General features: G+C 38.4%; 1 protein-coding gene across 1 annotated transcript in view; it reads left to right on the forward strand.

Moving 5' to 3' along the window:
- Trub1 (TruB pseudouridine synthase family member 1) overlaps positions 1-10,755 on the forward strand; it is a 58,034-nt gene that overhangs the window by 38,031 nt on the left and 9,248 nt on the right. Inside the window, exon 5 of the mRNA XM_008830239.3 lies at positions 5,034-5,106. Within this exon, the coding sequence (XP_008828461.1) occupies positions 5,034-5,106 (73 nt within the window). The remainder of the gene's footprint in view (positions 1-5,033; positions 5,107-10,755) is intronic.

A 10,755-nucleotide genomic window follows, 5' to 3' on the forward strand; every position in this document is an offset into this window, starting at 1 on the left:
GGACAGAAGAGGCTGTTGGATCCCCTGGAACTGGAGTTACAGACAGTTGTTAGCTGCCATGTGGGTGCTGGAATTCTAACCTGGGTCTTCTGCAAGAACAACCAGTATTCTTAACCACTGAGCCATCTCTCCAGCCCCTCTTTTTATTTTTTATGTATGAGAGTTTTACCTGCATGTATACCTATAAGTGCCTGCAGAGGCCAGCAGAGGGAATTGGATCCTCTGGAACTGGGTGGTTGTGAGTTGCCATGTGGGTGCTTGGAACCGAACTGGGGTGCTCTGCAAGAACTATCTCTCCAGCCCCTTAATGAAGGTTTTTTAAGTAGATTTTTAAAGTGGCTATCAAACATACTGTTTTTATTTCTTGTGTCATTCTAGATTATTTTCCCTGTGAATTTGTCTATTTCATCTAAAATTTCAAACTTAGTATAAAGTTCTTCGTAATCTCTTAGGATCCTTTTATTTTGACATAATATTAGATTTTATGAAGTTGTGAAACTAGAGTAAGTAACTTTTGCCAGGTCAACAAGAGCAAGCTCAACCAAGATTTCAAGTCCCACTACCACGTGGACCTGTTGTTATCGCTCTCCACTTTGAGCTAGCTTTTGCTTATGATCTCAGGTATTGGTCTCAGGGGTGAGTGTTTTGTAGTTTTGTGTGTGTATGTGTGTTGGCAACTGGTTAAATTATTTTAGCACCACTTTTTGGAAGAGTGTTCTTTCTCTTCCTGGCCTGGGGTGAGGGGTTACTAATCCTCTAACTTTTCATAGTTGCTCTTGCTTGTTTAGGTCCTTTGCATTTCTGTATGAGTTCCTGAATCAGCTTCTCAGTTTCTACACACACACGCACACACACACACACACACACACACTCATACACTCACACACTCACACACACATGTGGACATGTGTATGTATGCATGTGGTCTGCTTGGATTTCAAGATTTAGTTGATTCTGTGTATCAGTATGTAGAGAATTGATAATACAAGTCTCCCAAGCCATGAAACAAGATATATCTCTCCATTTATGTAGGTCTTTAGTTTTGCAACCGTATTTTGTAGTTTTCAATGTGCATATTCTGCATGTCTTATGTATATAAAATTGCTATGTACTTGGAAATGGAATCTTTCAGTTTTAACTTTTGATTATCCATTGCTGCTATATAGAAGTGGAGTTGATTTTTTTAAAATATTTCGTTTATTATTTTTGTTTTCTGTGTATGCGTCTATTGCCTGCATGTAGGTAAGTGCACCTGTGTCATTCAATGCCCGTGGAGAACAGAAGAGGCTGTCGGATCCCCTGGAACTGGAGTTACAGACAGTTGTTAGCTGCTCTGTGGGTGCTGGGATTCAAACCCGGGTCTTCTGCAAGAACAACCAGTGTTCTTAACCGCTGAGCCATCTCTCCAGCCCCTAGAGTTGATTTTTATATATTGGTCTTTTGTTGTTCAACCTTAAACTCATTTATTACCTCTAGTTGCCTTTTTTAGATTCTTTGTTAGGATGAGTCTAAGTAGACTTGTTTTCTGATCTCATTTTTTTGTTTGTTTGGTTTTTTTTTTTAATAATTTGAAATAAGTTATCTTTTAAAAAAAATATTTATTTTTTATGTGTGTGAGTATATTGCCTGCCCATGTATGTGAGTGCACCCGTGTTGTGCAGTGCTACGGAGGTCAGAAGAGGGCTCCGGATTCCCCTGGAACTGGAGTTAAGGATGGTTCATAGCTATCATGTGGGTGCTGGGAATTGAACCCGGGTCCTCTGCAAGAGCAGTCGGTGCCCTTAACTGCTGAGCCATCTCTCCAGCCACCTGTTTGTTTTTTTAGCCCCACTCATAGCACATAGCTTCTGGGGTCTCTGTTGAATGTCCCAGGTATTCAACAAAAATTCCTTCACTGTCCATGGTTGAAATTCAGATCCCCACCCGCCACCTTTGCAAGAACTTTGGCAGTAGTTGTTTCTTTACTTTTGTGCAGGCTCACTATATTCATGTTCACAGTTTAGAACTTAACCATGTTTGGGGGATCCCTCTGACATCTTTCTTCATGTGGTTTCCTAGCTGTTACTGGCTCTCCACTTTCTGACCTCTGTTCAGTAAGATCACCAAGCTTTTTTTTGTTTCTTTTTGAAACAGGGTCTCCCTGTGGTCTCAGCTAGCCTGGAACTTGCCATATAGTCCTGGCTAACCTCAATCTCATAGAGAGCTGCCTGCATCGGCCTCCCCTGTGCTGGGATTAAAGGCCTGTACCACCACACCCAGCTAAGATCACCGTGCTTTTTCTGAGATTCCCTTCTTTTGTACTCCAGGCAGAAGCACAGTTTACAATGTTTGCCTTTCTTTCCCTCCTCTCAGAGATTATAGTCTTTGCTACCTGCTGTGTAATGGCTACAGTTGTTTGTTATATTTTATATAGTTTAGCAGCTATGGTGGCAGAACCTGTCCAGCAGTAGCTTATTGTGGTTGAATATTGTGCTTAACACATTGTACTGCTTTTAGCTCCATAGTTCAGTTCAGTTAAGTAACAGCTACCATGCTACATATTTATTGGGAGGATCAATGCATTGTAAGCAAGTAGCAGTGTGTAGCCTGTTGGAATATATATAGTAATTTTATGGGAATGACTGTTTTTCCTTATTCTTTTTTATGGTGCTCAGGATTGAACTCTGGTCCCTTTCATATGCTAGGCAGGTGCTTTCTTTACCACTGAGCTACACCTCCAGCCTGGAAAATGACTTTAAAATTTTTATTTGAAATAAAGAATGTCATTTTGACAGCATATTAATTTACTAAACAAAAACTAAATATCCATGTCCTATTGTACTTGTGCTATGCCTGTCTCCTTTAGGCTAGTTACTGGATATCCTTGTTATAAAGACTTTTTTTCCCTGCATTTCTTTTTAAATCCTATGGTAGCAACACTGTTAAATGATGGAACAGTTATTTGGATTGGGCTAATCTCAGGTTTTAGATACAAGCCAGCATGCCTCACTACATATTCATGCACCACACGCTTGGCTTTTATTGTAAAATAACCTGCAATGTAGGCTTTCTGTCTGACCCTTTAAACATCAGATAAATGACTGGCTTAGGTGACTTTTAAATGCCCTTCAACCTTGAGATTCTATTATCCTTGAGCAAATTAAGTTTCAGCAATGTCATGAGTGCCATCTTAATAGCATGTGTTATCTCAGAAGAAAAACTGTCTTTGTCTTTGAGAAGCTCAGCATTTCATTGGTGAGATAATACCTTAGCGTATTGTTAAAAATTGTAGGTGACTAATTGCAGAGTGAACAGCACATACCTTGGGTGGATGCCTGAGCTGTGAAGTCAAAAAGAGACAATGTGACAGAAGTAGACCGAGAGGGAGTGTGTCTCTATGCCCGTGTGGAGTTGTCAGTGAGAGAAACCACTGAAACAGGACAAAGGGGAGCCGTTCACCGGGAAGGAATGTCAGTGAGGAGCTCAGCCTGGCAGAAATAAAAAGCTGTTTGGTCTTGTTTTTAAAATGCATAGCTAAGTTATGAACTACAGCAATTTCCCCACTGTGGCATTTCTTTCAGCAGGTCTCAGCCTGGTGGCAGCATTGGCTGCCTAGATTTGGCAGGCCCAGGTTTGTGTCACCAAGATGCCACTGGGAATTATGTCTTAATGTCACAGTAGAGTAAAACTTTTTCATGGAAAAATCCTCATCCATACTTTGAGACATGCCTGGTTTGCTGTCTGAGATCTGTCATTTTGGAGTTGCTGCTGTTGGAGAAATTCTTTTGAATGCTGTACCTCCTCACTGTCTGAGTCCAGTAGATTCTAGTCTTTTGTTTGTGTTTAGCTTGTTAGGATCAAGGAGGCATTGAGGTTGAGACTGTCTTGCTGTGTGATACTAAAATCTGGACACAGTTTTCCATGAGGCCCTTTAATTTTTATCTGGTGTTAGAACAATTCAGAACACACTGATTTTTGTTTAATATCATTCAAGTAAAATCAAATGTACATATATCAGAAAAAATTTTTAATTTTCTGTAAAATCATAAAACGTCATTTCTTTCTGGTGACTGTTACCTATATACGTTATAGAGTATTTCTAAGGCATAATTTGTAATAACAAATATGAAATGTGTATAAAGATTCATCTGCAAGCACAAAAATCCTACGTATTGAATTTGTCATAGTTTCTCCTTATGAAGTCATACAGCTGTATATATTACATCCTTTTGTTTGATTAATCATTTTGTTTGATGACTGCCATATGAAAAACTTTATGTGTAAGTCTTTATTCAAATTTTCTAAAATCAGTGTTTAAAAATACTCAGTAAGCGTGCTCAAGCCCTTGCTATGTATGTTCTTTGTCTGTACCCGTTTATTTTTGAGGCTGACTGAGAGTGTTCATTTGAAAGAGGAGAGAGAGCCCCAGATCAGAAATGGGGTGGGGGAGACACATCAGTAACTCCACTTGGGGACAAAGTTGAATGTGAGTGTATGAAAATTGTTCCATAACATAGCTTTAAGTTTTTACCAGGTAAAACTTAAGATGTGACTTGTACTGATTAATCACAAATACTGTAATAGATTACTTAAAATATTTGATCCCTAGAGAAACTAAGGAAAAAGAATGTATGGGTATTTTTCTGCTTGCTTTCTGATCACCCTACTATTGATCAGTGTAGGACCATTTTTGTAGCTAATTTGGTATTTTTCTTGAACTTCCTAAAGGCGTGGTCAGAACTGTTGAGATTATATACGATGATTTTTTTTTTATGATGGATTGTTTTTAATTGAGGAATAATGGGGTGGGTGTGGAATTGAACCAAAGGAAGTTCAGTCTCTAAGAAGAATAACATAAGATTTTCTTTGCCTTTCATCTCATTAATGTGAATTTTATTCTTTTCAAAAAAGCAACATTTGGCCTTCAGGATATACTCTGTAATATGTGTTTTACTGGAAAAAAATTTAAATGATTTTTCAGAGCTACTGGTGCTGTCAAAATAGCACATGTACTTCTATGGCTGTGTCACCTTTTCTTGGTTCGTTTTTGACAGATAAAATAACGCAAGAAGATATTGAAGGCATTCTACAGAAATTTACTGGGAATATAATGCAAGTACCTCCACTGTAAGTTCAGTTGTTAAATGTGAATAAATGTTTAATTTTATCATCTATTGATTAACATCACTATATTAAAATGGGTGCTTTTTTTTTTTTTGGCCATGTGTTAAAGAGTTTAAATTTGTCATTGAAAATGATCAAAAAGTAGGCTGAATTCAGCCTGGATAAAGCTTTTGACCCTAAGAAGACAGTAGAGGTGGTCTCCTCTGTCCTGGATATTAATGTGTCCTTGTATCTGTACATCCTGTTTTTTAAAATATAATTTTAATTGAATTTTTGTGCATTTCATACATAAAGTCATCTTTATACCCCTATCCCCCTTCCCTTTTGACACCCTCCTATAGTCCCCCACACACACTGGAGTTTCATACATTCTGTCGTTTGTATTAAAGCCTGTTATGTAAAGTTAGTGTCTCAAGATGTCCCTCAGTGCCAGTTCATCCACTGAGCCTATCTAGAGTCTCTCTCTTCCAGAAACCTGCTCTTCCTCACCCAGCAGTAATCAACTGCCAGTAATTCTTTGACTAATATTGGGACTTGCTGTTCATTTCCACAGTTCTGTGCTGAGTTTTTGTTTGCCTAAGTTTGCATGGGTCTTGTGCTGACACCATTGCTGTAGGTTTGAATGAGAAAGGTCCCTGGCACTTGTAGGACTTTTTCCATGTGGTCCTATACCTCTTCCCTGGCTCTTAGAATCTTCCTCGCCCTCTCTTCTGAAATGGTCCCTGAGCCCTGGATGGATGGACCTCAATATAGGAGACCTGTCCAAGGACCCACACTCTACTGAGTCTTATCTTTGCGTTTTGGCTATTTGTGGCCTTTTGTGTTCCTGGCCCTCTGTTGCATGAGGGAGCTTCATCCCTTGTTCTATGTTCTAGAGTCTTAGGTGAGAGGTTGCATCCTAAATGTGCCACTTAGGCTTGGGCAATTTACAGAGAATCTCTGTATGTGACCAGTGGTGTAACTTTGTAATAATCTCTGTCTGTTGAAAAAGAAGCTGCTTTGATCAGTGGTGACTGGGATACTTGTCTGTAAATTTAAGGATCCATATTTTGCACATAATAAGGAATTATATTTGTCTAGGGATATGAGAGCCTTGAGTTTTCTCTAAGATCTATGTCCTCTCTAGCTATGTGTATTTGGCTAAGTTTACAGTACCACACATGAGTTTCCTCCATTTGGTGGGCTTTAAGTCCAATTAGGGAGCTGTTAATTACCCCTAAGATAAAAATGCTACTACTGCACCAATATTGCTTGCTGTGCTGGTCATTGATGTGGTTTTTAGGCCTTGAAGCTGGAATTGGACCATCAATTGATGTTCTCCCTTAGCAGCTTGGGTAGTGCTTTCCAAGCTATGAGAGCTAGCCTTCAAGGGAGGTAGCTTCCAACTCAGTTCCAGTCCGTTGCTCCAAATCCTGTGTCCAAAGCATGTCCTGTTTCCAGCAATAGGGTCTTACCATCAAGTTGGGGGAGGCAATCAAGGACTGTGGCAATAGCCTGTGTAATTTTGGGAGTCTCTTGGACTCCCTGGCCAACAACTCAAAAGAAGGTTTCTCCTGTCTGGTACTGTTGTCTTGTTATGTGGTCTTTAGCTATACTCACAGACTCATGTAGAGATGTTGTATGTGTAATTTTTCTGTAGGCTTATGGACTAACACAGTTCCCTCTGGTTTTTTAAACTAGCTAGGCACTATTTTTCTCTCCTCTTTCTCTCCCTGCCTTATCCTCCCTCCCCACGCTTCCAATTTAAAGTGTCCCCATTTTCCCCAGTTCTCCCTTGATAATTTTTGTGTACTGTGGTCCCATCTCTTTTGATCTCCTTCTTCCCCTTTATTCCTATAGTTCTTTGTGTAGCCCTCCTTCTGCCCCTCCCCTTTAACTTACCCTACCTCCCCCTTCTTTTTTACTCATTTCTCCCTTAGTAATACCTGTCTCCTACTATTCTTTTCTCTCTTGTTCCTTCTCTCCCTTTATCTCCCTGGTTTCCTTCCACTTTCCTGGTTCTTGCAGTTACATCAGGATATGTACCCACTTACAAGGATTTGGTGCTAGGATCCACAAATGGAGAACATATGTCTTTTGTTTTTCTGAGTCTGTGTTACTTCACTTAGTATAACAGTTTCTAGATCAATCCATTTACCTGCAAATTTCCTTATTTCATCTTTCTTTACTGCTGAGTAGAATTCTGTTATGTAAATGTACCACATTTTCGTTAACTCCTCCTTAGTTGAGAGGCACTTAGGTTGCTTCCATCCAGCTATTGTGAAAAGAGCATCAACAAACATGGGTGTACAAGTGTCTCTGAAATAGGATGAGTCCTTTAGGTATATGCCAAGGAATACTATAACTGGGTTATATGGTGGGTTCATTTTAAGTTTTTTAAGAATCCACACTGCTTTCCAACGAGCTTGCAATCCCACCAGCAGTGAATGAGTGTTCCCCTTTCTCCATATCCTCACCAGCATTTGGTATCTATCATTTGTTCTCTTGATCTTAGCCAGTCTGACTGGGGTAAGGTAAAATCTTAAGGTGGTTTTAATTTGCATTTCCCTAATTACTAACAATGTTGAACACTTTTTAAGATGTTCCTTAGTCATCTTTATTTCTGCCTTTGAGAACTCTCTGTTTAGATCTTTAGACCGTCTTTTAATTGAGTCATTTGCTTTCTTCTTTGTTTTTTGAGTTCTTTATATTTTCTGGATATTAAACCTCTGTCAGATGTGTCACTGCTGAAGATTTTTTCCTACTCTGTGGGTTTTCTCTTGACTTTCTAGATTGTTTCTTTTGCTGTTCAGAAGCCTTTTAGTTTAATGAGGTCCCACTTGTTGATTCTTGACCTTAATTCCTGAGCAATTGATGTCAGGTTTAGAAAGTCTTTCCTACCTATATCTTGTAGGTTATTACCAATGTTTTCTTCTAATAGTTTTAGAGTTCCCAGTTTCACATTGAGGTCTTTGATCCATTTGGAGTTGACTTTTGTGCAAGGTGAGAGATAAGGATCTAGTTTCATTCTTCTATAGGTGGAGATCCAGTGTTGCCAGCACCATTTGTTGAAAATGCTGTCTTTCCTCCATTGTGTGTTCTTGGCACCTTTGTCAAATATCAGATGACTGAAATTGCATGTACTGAAGTTTGGGTCTTCAATGATGTTCCATTGATCTGTATATCTATTTTTGTGCCAGTACCACGCTGTTTTTATTACTATAGTTGTGTAGTACAGTTTGAGATCTGATATAGTAATCCCCCCAGTGTTGCTCTTTATGCTCAGAGTTGCTTTGGCTATCTAGGGACTTTTGTGCTTTAATATGAATTTGAGGATGGTTTTTCTAATTCTGTGAAATATGTCATGGGGATTTTGGTTGGCATTGCATTGAATCTTTATATTGCTTTTGGTAAGATGGTCATTTTCACAATATTAATTCTTCCAATCCATGAGCATGGGAGGTCCTTCCATCTTCTGATGTCTTCCTCAATCTCTTTCTTTAAAGATTTAAAATTTTCATTGTAGAGATTTTTAATGTCTTTGATCAGGTTATTTCCAAGATTTTTTTTTTCCTACTATTGTGAATGGGAGGGTTTCCCTGTGCTCTTTCTCCAGTTGCTTGTTATTGGTATATAGAAAGGCTGCTGATTTTTGTAGATTAATTTTGTAACCTGCCCTACCATTTTACTGAAAGTGATCAGTTCCAAGAGTTTTTGGTAAAATTTTTGGGATCTCTTAGGTATAGTATCATATCATCTGCAAAAAGGGATAATTTGACCTCTTTTCTAATAGTACTCCTTTAATTTCCTTCTCCTGTCTTACTGCTCTAGCAAGAGTTTCAAGCACTATATTGAAAAGGAGTGGAGATAGTGGACATCCTTGTCTGGTTCCTGATTTTAATGGGAATGCTTCCAGGTTTTTTTCCATTTAAAATGATGTTGGCTGTGGGTTTGTTGCATGCTGAATTTTGTCAAAAGCTGTTTCTACATCTACTGAGATGACAATGTGGTTTTTGTCTTTGAGTCCATTTTTATATGATTTATGACATTTATTGGCTTGCATATATTGAACCATCCCTGCATCTCTGGAATAAAGCCTACTTGGTCATGGTCTGATCTTTTTGATGTATGTCTATATGTAGTTTGCAAGTATTTTATTGAGAATTTTTGCATCTATATTCATTAAAGATATGGGTCTATAGTTTTCTTGTTTGGTTGTGTCTTTACCTGGTTTTGGTATTAGAGTGATGCTGGCTTCATTGAACGAATTTGGGGATTTTCCCTGTGTTTCTTCTATCTTTTTTAATAATTTAAGTAGTATTGGTTGGAGGCCTTCTTTAAATGTCTACTGTAAATCCATCTGGGCCTGGGCTTTTTGTTCGTCAGGAGTTTTTGTATTACTGTTTCAATTTCCTTATATGTTATGGATCTGTTTGTAAACTGTTGATCTCTTCTTGTTTTAATTTTGGTGGTTCCATGATTTTAGATATCTATCCATTTCTTTTAGGTTTTCAAATTTAATAGAATAAAGTTTTTTAAAGTATTCATTATAATGGTCTGGATCTTTTGGTTGTCTGTTGTGATGTTTCCCCTTTCATCTCTGATTTTATTGATTTGGATTTGCTCTTTCTTTCTTTTGGTTAACTTGGCTAAGGGTCTGTCTATCTTTTTTAGCTTTTCAAAGAACCAGCTCTTAGATTCATTGATTCTTTGTATTGTTTTATTTGTTTTTATTTCATTAATTTCTGCTCTGATTTTTTTAAAAACATTTTTTATTTATTTTTATTTTATGTGCCTGTGTATACTGCCTGCATGTAGGTAAGTGCACCGTGGAGGACAGAAGAGGCTGTCGGATCCCCTGGAACTGGAGTTAGGACAGTTGTTAGCTGCCGTGTGGGTGCTGGGATTCGAACCCGGGTCTTCTGCAAGAACAACCAGTGTTCTTAATCACTGAGCTATCTCTCTAGCCCCTCTGCTCTGATTTTTGTTATTTCTTCTCTTCTGCTGGGTTTGGGTTTTATTTGTTCTTGCCTTTCCGGAGTCTGAGTTGCAATGTTAAGTCACTGATTTGTGCTCTTTCTGATTTTTTTAATGTAGATACTGAGAGCTATAAACTTGCCTCTTAGGACTGCTTTTAACTTGTCCCAGAAGTTTTGTTGTGTTGTATTGTCCTTTTCATTGAATTCCAGGAATTCTTTTATTTCTTTCTTAGTTTCTCCTCATCGTTTAGGAGTGTGTTGTTTAATCACCATTGCATCCTATAGTGACTAGGGCTTTGTCCAGTGTTGATTTTGAGCTTTGTTGCATTGTGGTCTGATAGAAGCATGGAATTATTTCACCTTTTTTTTGTATTTGTTGAAGTTTGTTTTGTGCCCCAGTATGTGGTCAATTTTTGAAAAAGTTCCATGGGGTGCTGAATAGAAAGTGTTCTTTGGTGCTTGGGTAGAATATTCAGAAGATGTCTGTTAGGTCCATTTGATGTATGGTATCATTGAATTCAGACGTGTCTCTGTTTATTCTTTGTCCAGTTGACCTGTCCAGTGGAGACAGTGGGGTATTGAAGTCCACTGTTATTACTGAGTTGGGGGTTAATCTATGTCTTAAAGTCCTGTGGTGTTGTTTTTATGAATTTGGGTGCACCAGAGTTTGGTGCATATATGTTAAGGAGTGTAC

The sequence above is a fragment of the Nannospalax galili genome, unplaced genomic scaffold (genome assembly GCF_000622305.1).
Source record: "Nannospalax galili isolate Female #2095 unplaced genomic scaffold, S.galili_v1.0 scaffold974, whole genome shotgun sequence".
Classification (NCBI taxonomy): Eukaryota; Metazoa; Chordata; class Mammalia; order Rodentia; family Spalacidae; genus Nannospalax; species Nannospalax galili.